Below are 15,880 nucleotides of genomic sequence, written 5' to 3'. Positions count from 1 at the left end.
AAAGGAAATGAGCCGGTGGACAAGGAGCCCTGTGCTTTGTAAATCTGAAGTCTGGCTATAGGATGCCAGGGCACCTCACATGTGGAGGTGCTGGGTGTTCGCTCGTCCCCCTCAAGCTCATGTGCAGAAGCTGAGGGACCACTTTCATCCTGGGGCCCTGCCCTCTGCCAGCCTTCTCTGAGGGGTGGAATGTTCCACTGGGGAGCTTCCTGGGCACGTTTTTTTCTCCTACAAACCTGAGAGCACAGAAGATGCATCTGGCTGGCTTCCTGCTCCTCCTTCTGGCTGGACGACTGGTCCTTTCTCAAGGTCAGCTGCATCCCAAGCACTACGGCCAGGGTCATGCCCACCTCCCCCGTCAGGCTCCCGGCACAGGTGAGGGCTTCTCCAGCCTCAAGATCAACCCAGGCAACACCACCTTTGCCCTCCGCTTCCACCGCCTGTTGGCTTCCCAAGGCCCTGGGGGCAGTATCTTCTCCCCTCCGAGCATCTCCACAGACTAGCTATGCTGTCCCTGGAGGTCAGCTTGCACAGCAGGACTCAGATCCTGGAGGGTCTGGGCTTCAACCTCACACAGGTATCAGAGTTCGACAGCCACCAAGGCTTCCAGAACCTTCTGCACACTCTCTACCTCCCAGGCAACAGGCTGGAGATATGCGTGGGCAACGTCTTGTTCCTGAGCCCTGAGCAGCTGCTTCTTCTGAGAATCCTCAAGGACTCCGCAACCTTCTGTGAGTCTAGACTCTTCTGCACCAACTTCAAAGACTCTGTGAGCATGACCCAGCTAATCAACCACCACCTTAGGGAGGAAACTTGGGGAAGATCGTGAATTTGGTCAGCAAGCTCAATGCCGATACTACGATGATGCTGGTAAATTACGTGTACTTCAAAGGTCAGTGTGTTGGTGAATCCCACTCTTCCCTTTCCCCCTAACTTACTGAAGGCTCACGTGTCAAAGAGAAACCCCTCAAAACAGAAAGTGGATGGATTGAGTCTGATACATTGAGCAGACTTCAGGAAATTTAATGTTAGAGCATCAGATATTTAAGTTTGTATAATATTGATTTCCATCCCTTCATACTTCTGGACAGGTTTTCTTATTTATTTTTTTAATAACAACAATGCATGTGTGACAAACATCTTATGAATTCATATCAAAGCTTTACCCCTTATCAAGAGTGCAAATCCAGCAGGCTGTTTGCTTGAAGTGAGGATATGAGTCCCTGCTTCAAGTTTTATTTCTAAGGATCAAATGATGTCACATATTTATATGTTCCTTAGAGGAGGGCCTGAAGGGATTGGCAAGCTTTAGGTCCCAGCCAAATCCAACAGACCACCTGTTTTTGTAAATAAAGTTTTATTGGCACACAGCCACACCCACTCATTTATGTATTATCTCTGACAGCCTTTGCAAGACAGAGATTAACTCTTGCTACTGAGACAGAATGACCTGTAAAGCATAAAATATTTACTTTCTGACCCGTTGCAGAAGAAGATTGCAGATCTCTGAGCATTAGACATGCTCAATAAATAGAGCATTTGCAATTACTCTAATGACAACAATTTTGAAGACCTTTAAAAATACATAAAAGTATAAAAAATACATGGAAGTATAAAAGAAAAAATAGAAGTTGTCCATAATCTTACCTTCCTGAGTGAACCAGCATTATTTAGCCTAATTCCTTCCAGTCTTCTATTTATACACATATGTTGATAGAGTTGAAATCACAGGTGGGGACGTTTTTGTACAGTGTGTATCACGTAGGGTGCCATCCAGGGAGCAGAGTCACCGTAAGTGTTAAGAGAAAGAGGATTGTCCTAGGAATTAGACTTGGTGTATTTGTGGGAGGGACTGGGGAAGTGAAGGTCTGGAGGAAGAATTTGGAGGGACAGAGAAAAAGGCACTGGAGCTGGTAGACAAGTTGGAACTTCTCTGGAAGTCTGTATGCCAGCTGGGCACATCCAGCCACCAGATTGTTTCTACATAGGGGGAGCCTGGGAAGAGGCCCAGGCCGTAGTCTGGGGACACAGTTGGGCACCATGGAGGAGCTGGACGTTGAACGTGGAGGACAGCATGGGTATCTGCAGCACACACCTCCTCTGGTCTGTCCATCATCTCGTCTGTCCCTCATCTCATCTGCCTTCAACGGGCGATGGCTGTTTCACATCTGACTCCCAGTCTCCTGCTGTGACCACCTTGAATCTACAGGAAACACATTCTGGGAAACAGCCCCAGATTAACAATTCAGCCACACTGGTCATTGCTTGCATTTTACATGTAGAATTTTTACACGTAGAATTTTTACACACCATTGAAAATTAAAAAAAAAAAGTACGTGTAGGATTTTTACACACCATAGAAAATTAAAAAAAAAAAAAAATTCTGGGAGGAGCCAAGATGGCGGAGGAGTAGGACGGGGAGAACACTTTCTCCCCCACAAATTCAGCAAAAGCGCATTTAAATGTCGAGTAAATTCCACAAAACAACTTCTGAATGCCGGCAGAGGACATCAGGCACCCAGAAAAGCAACCCAACTCTTCGAAAGGAGGTAGGAAAAAATATTAAAAACAAAAAAAAAAAGAGACAAAAGAGGGAGGGACGGAGTTCCGTCCCGGGAAGGGAATCTTAAAAAGAGAGAAGTTTCCAAACATCAGGAAACCTTCTCACTGCCGAATCTGTGCCGAACTTTGGAAGCACAGAGGGCAACATAACAGGGAGAAAAAATAAATAAACAATTTAAAACTCGCAGATTGCGAGCCCTACAGTAACTCCCCCAGCAGAGAAGCAGCGCAGACGCCTGCATCCGCCATTAGCAAACCGGGGCGGGGCAGGGAGGCGCGGCGTGGGCTGCATCGCTGAGAGTAAGAATCTGGCCTGAATACCCTGAGCGCTATCTGAGCGAAATAATTTGGGCTAGCAAACCAGACTGTGGGATACCTACCACGCGAAAAGCCAGCCCTAACCTAAGACCGCCAGGCCCGCGCACGAAACAAAGGACTGAACAGAGATAGCCGGCTGCAGACCTTCCCCCTCCGGTGACAGGCAGCCAGAGCCGGAAGGGGGCAATCGCAGCCCCAGAGAGACATTATCTATAAAATTGTAAGCAGGCTTCTTTGCTAACTAAAACCTCTTGGGGGTCTGGACGGTCAACATCTGCCTGAGAAGGTGCGCCGGTTTTACATCCAGATTACTGAGTGGCGGGGAGGCGATAAGTCGCAGCATTGGCGCTCGCCTGGGAAGAGCAAATTGGCGCTCGGACCTGGGAAGAGCACAAAACGCAGGCCCAACTGAGTCTGCGCCTCTGAGGACTACCCGAGTGCCTGAACCTGAGCGGCTTGGACCTGGGAGGTGCATGCAGCCCAGGGCCAGCCTCGGATTGTTCCCGGCGGAACAACCTAGAGTCCGAGCAGTGTGGACAGGGAGGCTACACGCGCTGTGAGCGGGGGCAGACCCAGGGTGGCTGAGGCACTGCGAGCCCACGCCAGTGTTATTTGTTTGCAGCATCCCTCCCTCCCTCCCCACAGCGCGACTGAACAAGTAAGCCTAAAAAAAAAAAAAAAAAAAAAGTGTCCTCCACCGTGCCCTTTGAGTCAGGGCGGAAACCAGATACTGAAGAGACTAGCAAACAGAAGAAGATATAACAGAGGGAAACGCCTTGGAAGCTACAGGCAATAGATCAAAACCATGTGGTTACTACGGACTACATAGGAAGGGGCCTATAGATCTTGAGAAATATAAATCTGACCAAGTAACTAGCCAAAAATGAACTGAACCCACAACACCCACAAAAAAAAAAAAAAACGAAAAAGTCCTAGATATATTTTTATTATTTTTACGATCATTCTTTCTTTTTTTTTTTAATTAAAAAAAAAATTTTTTTAAGTCCTCTATTGTTCCTTTAATTTTCACTTTTATAACCTATTACTTTGCAAAAAAAAAAAAGACCCTATTTTTTTCTTCTTCAGCAAACTTCATATATATATATTTTATAATTTTTTGACCTTGGTTTTTTTTTTTTGTTTTGTTTTTGTTTTTTTCTTCTTTTCTTTAACATCGTATTTTTGAAATTCCAAACTCTACTCTAGATTTTTAATTTTCGCTTTTTGGTATATGTTATCAATTTTGTACCTATAGTTTTTTTTATATAATTTCTGTGACTTTTTTTTTTTTCTTTTTTTTTCTTTTCTTCTTCTCTGTTTCTTTCTCTTCTTCTTTTATATAACATTGTATATCTGAAATTCCAAACTTTACTCTAGATTTTTAATTTATGCTTTTTGGTATTTGATATCAATTTTGTACCTGTATTTTCTTTATAATTTTTGTGACATTGTTCGTATTTGTTTGTTTGTTTTCTCTCTTTATTTTTCTTCTTTTTTTTAACATTGTATTTTTGAAATTCCAAACTCTACTCTAGATTTTTAATTTTCGCTTTCTGGTATTAGTTATCAATTTTGTACCTGTACTTTCTTTATAATTTTCGCGACCTTGTTTGTTTTTGTTTGTTCGTTCCTTCTCTCTTTCTTTTCCTTCTTCTTTTCTTTAATGTCGTATTTTTGAAATTCCAAACTCTACTCTAGATTTTTAATTTTTGCTTTTATGTATTTGTTACCAATTTTGTACCTTTAAGGACCCAATCTTCAGGACCCATTTTTCACTAGGGAGTGAGATTACTGGCTTGACTGCTCTCTCTCCCTTTGGACCCTCCTTTTTCTCCACCAGGTCGCCTGTGTCTCCTCCCTAACCCCTCTCTACTCTACCCAACTCTGTGAATTTCTGTGTATTCCAGACGGTGGAGAACACTTAGGGAACTGATTACTGGCTGGATCTGTCTCCCTCCTTTTCATTCCCCCCTTTTATCCTTCTGGCCACCTCTGTTGCCTTCCTCCTTCTTCTCTTCTCTGTATAACCCCGTGAACATCTCTGAGCGGTCCAGTTGTGGAGTGCACATAAGGAAGTGACTACTGGCTAGCCCACTCTCTCCACTATTGATTCACCTCATCTCATTTGGGTCACCTCTAACTCCCTCCTCCCTCTTCTCTTCTCCATGTAACCCTCTGAACCTCTCTGAGTGACCCTCACTGTAGAGAAACTTATCATCTTTAATGTAGATGTTTTATCAATGGTGTTGTATAGAAGGAGAAGTTTTGAAACTACTGTAAAAATAAGACCTATAATCGGAAGCAGGAGACTTAAGTCCAAACCCTGACTCCAGGGAACTCCTGACTCCAAGGAACATTCATTGACAGGAGCTCATCAAATGCCTCCATACCGACACTGAAACCAAGCACCACACAAGGGCCAATAAGTTCCAGGGCAAGACATACCAAGCAAATTCTCCAGCAACAAAGGAACACAGCCCTGAGCTTCAAGATACAGGCTGCCCAAAGTCACCCCAAAACTATAGACATCTCATAACTCATTACTGGACATTTCATTGCACTCCAGAGAGAAGAAATACAGCTCCACCCACCAGAACACCGACACAAGCTTCCCTAACCAGGAAACCTTGACAAGCCACCTGTACAAACCCACACACAGTGAGGAAACGCCACAATAAAGAGAACTCCACAAACTGCCAGAATACAGAAAGGACACCCCAAACTCAGCAATTTAAACAAGATGAAGAGACAGAGGAATACTCAGCAGATAAAGGAACAGGATAAATGCCCACCAAACCAAACAAAAGAGGAAGAGATAGGGAATCTACCTGATAAAGAATTCCGAATAATGATAGTGAAATTGATCCAAAATCTTGAAACTAAAATGGAATCACAGATAAATAGCCTGGAGACAAGGATTGAGAAGATGCAAGAAAGGTTTAACAAGGACCTAGAAGAAATAAAAAAGAGTCAATATATAATGAATAATGCAATAAGTGAAATTAAAAACACTCTGGAGGCAACAAATAGTAGAATAACAGAGGCAGAAGACAGGATTAGTGAATTAGAAGATAGAATGGTAGAAATAAATGAATCAGAGAGGATAAAAGAAAAACGAATTAAAAGAAATGAGGACAATCTCAGAGACCTCCAGGACAATATTAAACGCTACAACATTCGAATCATAGGGGTTCCAGAAGAAGAAGACAAAAAGAAAGACCATGAGAAAATACTTGAGGAGATAATAGTGGAAAACTTCCCTAAAATGGGGAAGGAAATAATCACCCAAGTCCAAGAAACCCAGAGAGTACCAAACAGGAAAAAAAAATAAATTCTGCAATAACTATAAATTCACAGGAAGTTGCAGAGTTGTGTGGAGAGGTCCCATGTACCTTTCACTCAGGTTCCCCTGGATAATGTCTTACATTTGCTGCTGTTGTTTAGTTGCTCAGCTGTGTCTGACTCTTTGCGATCCCACGCAAAGAGCATTAGACATGTCTGCCTCCTCTGTCCATGGAATTTCCCAGGCAAGAATACTAGAGTGGGTTGCCATTCCCTTCTCCAGGGGATGTTCCCGATCCAGGTGTCGAACCCACATCTTCTGCATTGCAGGCAGATTCTTTACCACTGAGCCACCCAGGGAACATCTTACATAATTGTATACAGTTGCAAACCAGGAATTTATTTATAAAATTTTATTTTATTTATAAAAATAAACAAACTTTATTCAGATGTTATCAGTTTTCACATGCACTCGTGTGTGTGTAGTTTTACGCTCTTGAAAAATTTATTTAGATCTCATTTTAGTGGCTGTACAATATTCTATTAACTCCATTCAACTGGAAAAAATAATATAATTTACAGGTATAATATACACTCTCACCACACCCAAATCTCTGGCCAGAAATAATGAAGTTTTTGGTGCTCTCTTCCTGTAACCTTCTTTCCAATTGGGTTAGTGCTCGTGGCACAAGCAAAAGGCTCTCCAGAAATAGAAGAGAAATAGCCTGCCCTCTGACACATTTGCCTGTCACCTTGGGGATATAAATGTAGCCTCAAGCCCTCAATCTAGGTCACATGGTGTGAAGAGTGGAATGACTGTGGTTTATCTTTAAAAATGAAAAGTACCTAGAAGAAAACAAACCAAAGATGTGCAGCATCTTTCTAGATAAAATTATATTGAGAGATACTGAAGTGGGCAAACAAACAAACAAAAATAGTATACTGAATTTATGAATAGGGAGACTTAATGCGCTAAAGATGTCAGCCCCCCAGCAATTGATCTAAATTTTTTAATGTAATCCCAACAGTTTTGGGGGGAAATTTTTGTTTATTTTTGGCTGCACTGGGTCGTCACTGCTGTGCACAGGCTTCCTTTAGTTGCCGTAGGTGAGGGTTACTCTCTGGCTGTGGTGTGCAGGCTTCTCTCTGTTGCTGAGCATGGATGGTAGTATGCGAGGGCTCAGTAGTTGTGACCCATGGGCTGAGCTGCTCTATAGCACATGGGATCTTCCTGGACTACAGATTGAATCTGTGTTCCCTGCATTGGCTGATGGATTCTTAACCAGTGGACTACTAGGGAAGTCCCTCCTAACAGCTTTTTAAAAGATTATTTTTGGTGCCAGTTAACAAGCTGATTCTAAAATGTATGCGAGAGAGCAAAGGGCCAAGAATAGCTAAAAAGGGAGAACCTGCCTGCTGGGGAGCAAGACCAGTTATAAATCTATATTAATTTAGACTGTGTGGTACATGTAGACCAAGGGGACAGAATAGAAAGGCTGGAATAGAACCCAGAAGTGGCCCGTTGGATATACAAACATCTGATATTTGAAAAAACCTGCATGATAGAATGTTGAGAAAAAGGATAGATTTTTTTTTTTAAGTGGTGTAGGGACAGTACCCTCATGGGGGGAAAAATGATTTTGTACGCCTCCCTCCTACTGATAATAAGCATTCATTCCAGGTGACGTAAAGCCCTAAATGCAAAAGGTAAGAGCAAAGCTTGTAGATGATGGAGGGAAGTATCTTCAGGACCTGGAGGTGGGAAAATGTCCCTGGGTAGGACACAGAGATCTAACCATAAAGGAAAAAACTGATATGCTCGCTGCATTACAGTGGAGAATTTCAGTCACCAAAGCACACCATTATGAAAGTGAGAAGACAAGCCAGGGAGGAAGAAAGCTCACTGACAACATACAGAATTGATCAACAACTAGTGTTCAGAGAGCTGCAAATCACTAAGAAACAGCCCTATAGAAATACCGGTCAAAAACGTCGCCTGGCACTGAGCCAAAATCAAACAAACAACCCGCTACCAAAACTAATAAAAAACTTCCGTGTGCTCGTGCTAAGTCACTTTAGTCATGTCTGACCCTGTGCAGCCCTATGGACTGTAGCCTGCCAGGCTCCTCTGTCCATGGGATTCTCCAGGCAAGAATACTGGAGTGGGTTGCCACGCCCTCCTCCAGGGCATCTTCCTGATCCAGGGATCGAACCCGTATCTCTTACATCTACCTGCATTGGCAGGGGGTTCTTTACCACCAGCGCCACCAGTTGATCCATAAACACAGAAGAGTACTCGATCTTACTTTAAACTGAGAAAGGGCATGTCTGAAGCACAATGAGCTACCACTACACGAACACCAGGTGGACAAAATGAAGTCCAACAATTTCAAGTAACTGGTGAAGACATGAAAAGATCTTGCTGGGTATCCTCTTGGGTCTCTTACTTTAGAATCTTTCTGAACCCCCAGGTCCATGCCCCAGGCAGGTCTGGTGTTGAACTGATGGGATGGTAAGGTAAGGGTCTGGAGTGATGGTTGGGGGGGTGTGTTTCTTGGATGGAGGATGGGCTTATTTGTCCACAAATGCCTGCTACCCTCTTCCCTTCTTCCCTCCAGCTCTGTGGGAGAAACCATTCATCCCTTCCTTGACTGCTCCCCACAACTTCTATGTTGATGAGGACACCACAGTCAAGGTGCCTATGATGCCACAGGATACCCAGCACCACTGGTATCTTCACGACAGGTACTTGCCCTGCTTGGTGCTGTGGACGGATTGCCAAGGAAACACAACAACCCTCTTTATCCTTCCTAACCAAGGGAAGATGGAGCAGGTGGAAGAGGTTTTGACTCCCAAGATGCCAACAAGATGGAGCAACTGGCTCCGGAAGAGGTAATCCATCAGGGCATGGTGCAGGCTGTGTCTTCACTGTGAACCCTTCCAACCAGAGCCAGTGCCCCAAATTGGCAGGGGGATCACCAAATTTTGGAAGAAGTCTTACTTTCTCCAAGACTTTCCATGCTGCTGCTTAGTCGCTTCAGTCGTGTCTGACTCTGTGCGACACCAGAGACGGCAGCCCACCAGGCTCCCCCGTCCCTGGGATTCTCCAGGCAAGAACACTGGAGTGGGTTGCCATTTCCTTCTCCAATGCATGAAAGTGGAAAGTGAAAGTGAAGGCGCTCAGTCGTGTCCGACTGTTAGTGACCCCATGGACTGCAGCCCACCAGGCTCCTCCATCGACGGGATTTTCCAGGCAAGAGTACTGGAGTGGGGTGCCAGGGCCTTCTCCGACTTTCCATGGGTTTCCTTAAATAAGGATTGCCAATACTGTATCTAAATTTTGCCCTCATTAGTGAAGAGAGAACCAGACTAGGAGTTAGGAATCCTGGGTTTAGATGTAGCCCTTATACTACCCACTCCAGGATCCTTGCCTGGGAAATCCCACGGATGGAGGAGCCTGGTGGGCTGCAGTCCATGGGGTCGCATAAGAGTCGGACACGACTAAACAACAACAACTTGTACTGCACAAGTCCGGGGTGAAGAGACACCAGCTCTCTGAGGGTCCACCTTGTGCAATGAATGAGTAGATTTCTGGTCAAGATGCTGACCATTATGCTATAGAGGTATTTAGCAAAACCACACCCACCCACACCAGCAAGTACCAAGGAAGCTTTCACATCACCCTGAGGCTATGAGGAGGAAAAGTCTTCAAACACACTTGAGAAAAGGACCTCAGGTCAAGGCCATATGGGGGTGGGCAATTCACACAACTCATGTGGTAGAGGAATTCTATCCAAAGAAATCACCGGTTGCAAACAAGTGAAAACCATGGGGCCCCATCAGTTCAGTTGCTCGGTTGTGTCCAGCTGTTTGCGGTTCCATAGACTGCAGCACACCAGACCTCCCTGTCCATCACCAATTCCTGGAGCCTGCTCACACCCATGTCCATCGAGTCATTGATGCCATCTAACCACCTCATTCTCTGTCATCCCCTCCTCTTCCTGCCTTCAATCTTTCCCAGCATCAGGGTCTTTTCCAATGAGTTAGCTCTTCGCATCAGGTGGCCAAAGTACTGGAGTTTCAGCTTCAGCATCAGACCTTCTAATGAATATTCAGGACTGATTTTGGCCCCATCAGAGACAAAGGCAAAACTGCCGCATGAGGAGACCTGTATCTCCTGACACGTGTGCAGAAAACCACCTCTGTTTAGAAGAGCTGCCAAAGGAAGGAGACCTTGCAGATGGCTGACCCCGGAGTCAAAGGAGCCTGGCTTTAAGTCACTGGGAGCACTCACTAAGGGCATGGCACAGAACTCTGATGAAGTGAGGGTAGGGAGCCAGTGCCCTTGAGAAGACCCCAGCCTAGATGGGACCCCTGGCTAGTTCAAGAGTCCAGTGTTTTAACCCACTGCCTCTTTCAGCCATTTTTATGGGAAGCTCAAGTTGTATCTCCCCAAGTTCTCCATTTCTGGCGCCTATAGATTAGATCAGATTTTGCCCAAGCTGGGCATCACAGACCCGTTCTTGCAGCGGGCTGACTTGTCTGGCATCACGTAACAGCTAAACCTGCGGGTGTCCAAGGTAAGTCATCCATGGGTATCAACCCTTGGAGACCTTGGAGGGGAACTTCTACCTCTTGGAAGGTGCTGGGTGCTGGGTGCTCTCCCGGCCACCATGTGAAGTCTCAGAGCCCGAGTTTTACTCAATAATCCCTGGGCATAGGGAGCCAAGAAGTAACCCACCATGTGCTGGGTGTGGTGCTCGATGCTGGGAATCCAGGGGCCACCAGGCCCCTGCCCTCAGAGAGCTGTCCCAGTCAAGTCACAGATGGTGGCAACAAGAGTGACAAATGCAGAGACCGAAACAGAGGAAGGACGCAGACGAGGCTGGGTTGTTTCACCCATTTCTAGGTGAAAAAAAGGGACCTGTGACCTCAGTTATGTAAGATAAAGTTGTGCTAGAGGGTAGAGTCTTGGGCTTGAGAGTTCAAGTTTCAGTTCCGCCTCTTATAACATTAGAAGTTCTGCATCTTATGACCCTCCTTTGACTCCACAGTCAGCCGTCTGCAATGTTACCCAGCCTCTGGATTTACCTTCCTCATCTGTAAAACAGACATAAGACATTGACATCATAGGATGGTTAAGAAAATTAAAAGAGTGTAGGCACACAGTGTGTGCTCAATAAATGATCACAATCACCATTGTATAAATAAGGGATCTTTAGCTCAATGACCCTCCCCACGGTGCAGAAATTCCTGCTGTGTTTTCTCAACAAATGGCTTTGGTCTTCAGTGGTTTCTGGTCTCTCCAGGCTTCCCTAAGCCCTGACTCATGCTCTCTGGTGGCTCAGATGGTAAAGAAGCTGCCTACAATGCCCTGGGTCAGGAAGATCCCCTGGAGGAGGGCATGGCTACCCACTCCAGTGTTCTTGTCTGGAAAGTCCCATGGACAGAGGGAGCCTGGCAGGCTACAGTCCATGGGCTCGCAAAGTGTTGGACACAGCTGAGCGACTAACATACACACGCTCTCTCGGCGCTAACACTAGCCATTTCCCTTTCAGAGTTTCCGCAAGGCCATCCTGGAGGTGGGTGAAGTTGGCACCCAGGCTGCAGTGGCCCCCGGCAGTTTTGCCACCTTTTGGCCCCCGGGACAATTGCTAAGCCCTTTGGTTTAACCAGTTCTTCCTTGTGATCTTTTCCACCAATGCCCAGAGCATCTTCTTTCTGGGAAAAGTGGTCAACCCCACAAAACCATAGCCCTCCCAGGGCTGGCTTGTCTGTTACAAGCAGGAGGACGTAGCCTGGAGGGAGAGGCATGAGCAGCTCTGGGCTTGGAGTGGAGGATACAGAAGATGCTGAGGATCTGGGGCAGAAGTTGTTGGTGAAGGATGCGGGTGGTATCTGAAGGGTGTGGACTGGACACCCAGCTCCTCAGGGCTGTGTCACCCCAGACAGACCATCTAACCTCTTTGAGCAGGTCTACCCTGGAAAGTGGGAGAAATGTCCACCACCAGCCGCACCGCCCAGGGTAGTTATACAGATTAAACAAAATGATGGCTACGGGGAGCCTGGCTCAGCGCTTCCCATATAGTGGATACTCAATCAATGCATCCCTTTCCTATCCCTCTGGGGTTTGCCTGTGGTCCCCTGGCACACCTGGTCCAGGACGCAGTGGTGAGATGTTCCAAATTTCAGTAAGTTCACGAGGTGTGTGTGTGTGTGTGGTAGGCAGTCGTGGTGTGGGCAGCCAGTGGACAGGGCAGGTGCCGTTTCAGAGCCAGGGTTCAGAAGGCCTTGGCAGGGAGAGTGTCCACCAAGGCATCTGCTACCGAGACTGGAGATGGAGGCTCAGGGAGGCAAGCTATTGCAAGGGAGCTCAGGCCCTGCCCCACCTGTGGTCACGGGGATGTGGCCAGTATCCCTCTCAGAGCAGATTGCCATGGCCACGGACTGAGCTTCACAAGGAGAAGTGTGAGATGTAGGAGTCTAGAGGCCTATCTTCCCATCCCTGCTGTGCCATCGAGGTGCTCTGAGACTTTTGTGGTCCTTCCCCCTCTGGACTTCAGTGTCCCCACCTCGGTAATGTTAGCTGGCCCAGTATTAAAAAGCAGAGACATCACTTTGCTGACAAAGGTCCATCTAGTTAAAGCTATGGTTTTTCAGTTATGGTTGGATGTAAAAGTTGGACTATAAAGAAGTCTGAGTGCTGAAGAGTTGATGCTGTTGAACTGTGGTGCTGGAGAAGACGCTTGAGAGTTCCCTGGACAGCAAGGAGATCAAACCAGTCAATCCTAAAGGAAATCAGCCCTGAATATTCATTGGAAGGACTGGTGCTGAAGCTGAAACTTCAATACTTTGTCCACCTGATGTGTAGAGATGACTCATTGGAAAAGATCCTGACCCTGGGAAAGACTGAAGGCAGGAGGAGAAGGGGACGACAGAGGATGAGATGGTTGGATGGCATCACTGACTTGATGGACATGAGTTTGAGTAAACTCAGGGAGATAGTGAAGGACAGGGGAGCCTGGCGTGCTGCAGTCCATGGGATTACAAAGAGTCAGACACGACTTAGCAACTGAATAACAACAGGTGGCCCAGCTCGGACCGTCTTTGAGTTTGTGGGGTGAAGCCTCTGAGGAGGGACCACTCAGAGTCTGTGAGAATAAACCTCTCCCCCTCCCATGGGAGGAGGCAGGCTGACAGGACCTGGCTGTGTTTGTCCTAAACCTCAGTAATTTCCAGCAAATGCAAGGTCTAGTGGGTTTTGTTCATTTGTCTGTTTTGAAGGTGAGTGTCAGAGGCAGCAGGAGGTTTCACAGCCACAAAATCAGAGTTTACATTGGTGACAAGGAAAAGTAGACTGAGCACCATCTACAGAGCTGACAATTATTCAAGAATCAAAATATTCCAGGGACTGTGTGACTTGGTCCTGGTCCTTGGCCCAAATAATGCCACGATGGCAGAATAGAATCATGTCAGGAAGCTAGGAAGCCAGTATCTGGAGCAGGAAACAGACAACTTTTTTGACGGAAAAAGCCATGGGGAACAAACTGAGGAGCGGAAGATTCTGGGGTCTCCCCCATTTTCTCTGTAACACAGCTGATGGCCTCAGGTGTCACCGACAGAGAGAAGATCCTATAGGAGGAAATATCTCAGCAATGCCAGCCCAGCGCTAACCACACCAGCTCTGGGCTACAAGGTCAGGAGCCTGCCAGGGCTCAGCACCAAGTCCTCCAAGGCCCCGAGGACCTCACTCTTTTCTTGCCAACCCTGGTTTAATTGGTCCATTTCCCCCTGCACCTGCTGGGATGTTGGATTCTATTTTTCAACAGCCAGGCAAGAGATAGTTAAGCGCAGGCTGACTCACTTCCCTGTCTGCCCCTACAGCAGCAGGGGGTGGGTGGATTTGAGTCCCAGACAAGCCTGGAAGAAATGCAGGCCTGGGGTTACCATGGCGATGACACTGCTGGAGTGAGGTGAGGAAGAGAAGCTCTGGTGTGAGGAAGGGGAGGAGAGGGGTGCAGTCCCCTTGAGAGTGATGCCTTCTTGTTCTGATTAAGCTCATCTCATTCCCTCCTCTGCTCAAAAGCACTCAATGGCTCCCTATTGCCTCCAGGATAAAGTTCATATTCTTCCAACTGTAGTCAAGGCCCCCATCCCAATCTTGTCCCTGCCTGCCTCTCCCGCCCTCAACTCCTCTCTTGCCTTCACTCACCCAGTGACTGCACTCATGGAAAGTCTGATGTCTTCCCAGGCTACCCATAGCTTCCCACCTTTGGGCTTCTGTCCCTTCAGATCCCTATCACCCAGAATGCTCCCTTCCCCATCTCTGAGAATCTATTAGGATTTCCAACAAGTGCCTCCTGCTGTCCCTAAGGAAGACGGTCTTCCTACTATTAAACATGGCTGGCTGACATTAATCTCTGCCTCCCACTGGGTCAACCCTGGCCCCTCCTAGACGGAACATCTCAGAGGGAGGACCCTATTCACATTGCATTCCCTTCACTCACCTTAGTACCTGACCCCAGTGCTGATCATCTGGTCTGGCACGTGACTCAGGCCCAACCAATGGTTCGTGACTGAATGAATGGATGGAAGAGGCTGTACCCTGAGCAAGGTCCCCATGTTATTTGTTCTGTATCACCACCCCCCGACACACCCCAGGAATTGATTGGGTAAATATTTAGTCCAGCTTCTCAGATTTCAAAATGTCCTTTGGAGCATTAAAAAAAAAAATTAAAAAGATCTACAGGGCTGTGTGTGACCCTTGTTTTGCTACTTGGGAGGCACACTGTGGGCATGGAGTTCAGTGTCGGGAGGTGGGGTATGCTGGTGATTTCTGTCATTCTCCTCTGGCAGGAAAGGCACAGTCTTTCTTCACTTTGCAATTGGAGAGCGGAGGGAGGCAAGGGAGTGTCATGAGTGTCGTGGTGGAGCTTGGGGGACCCGGATGCCAGTGGATGGATGAATTGCCCCGCCCTCATAAGCAAGTGTGGAGAGAAACATCGTGGGTTCATTAGGTTATTCATTCTCTCCTTCAACAAACAGTGGACTGGCCACTAGCCAGGAAGCCAGGGGGATTTCCTCAATGGGAGAAGAGGCACTTGAAATTTGGGCTGGGACAGAAAGTCTGCATTCCCAGCGTCTCTGTTACCCGCACCGAGGACAAGCTCTTACCTCTCCAGATTTCACTTTCCGCACCTGTAAGTGGGTACATAATCCCGCAGCGTCTATAAAGGTAGGGAGCAGATGGACATGGGATCCGTGGAAGATCCAGGCCTGGGAACCCCCAGCTCTGATGGAGCCTGTGAATGTGTGGACATGTGAAGGGCAGGAGAGTGTCTGTTCCATCCCCGGCTGCCTGGGAAGGCGAAGTGTCCTTCTCTGAGCCAGAGCAGATCTAAGCCTAATGGTTTCCAAGCCCTGAGCATCTGCAGCGAGCAAGGCACAGTGACAAGTGCTTTCAGGGAGTTACCAAGAGGCCACGAGCATCTGAGCACAGAGCTGGACTTTGGAGGCAGAATGCCTGTGCTTGAACCTGCACTTGACCCATGACGGAGTACACGAGTTGGTTAGTGTACTAATTTTGCTCTAACAAAGGACCACAGCTGAGTGGTTTAACAACAGAAGTGTATTATTTCACCCTTCTGGAGGCCAGTATGCCATGATCAAGGTGATGGCAGAATGGTGGAGTTGGTTCCTTCTGAGGCTCGGAGGGGGC

At 47.0% G+C, this 15,880-nt stretch overlaps 1 protein-coding gene across 1 annotated transcript; it reads left to right on the top strand.

Moving 5' to 3' along the window:
• Nucleotides 1-251: 251 nt before the first annotated feature.
• Nucleotides 252-14,904, top strand: SERPINA4 (serpin family A member 4). Its single transcript, XM_086365203.1, is given in 7 exon segments — nt 252-495; nt 498-812; nt 815-892; nt 8,781-9,054; nt 10,583-10,742; nt 11,721-11,794; nt 11,796-14,904. Coding segments are annotated over 7 exon segments (1,266 nt in total). The 3' UTR covers nt 11,917-14,904.
• Nucleotides 14,905-15,880: the final 976 nt, after the last annotated feature.

This window comes from Bos grunniens, chromosome 21 (genome assembly GCF_055505025.1).
Source record: "Bos grunniens cultivar Pamir isolate PY7600 chromosome 21, Bosgru_T2T1.0, whole genome shotgun sequence".
Lineage (NCBI taxonomy): Eukaryota > Metazoa > Chordata > Mammalia > Artiodactyla > Bovidae > Bos > Bos grunniens.
The sequence above is the reverse complement of the archived record's forward strand: the minus strand, read 5'-3'. Positions and strand labels throughout refer to the sequence as shown.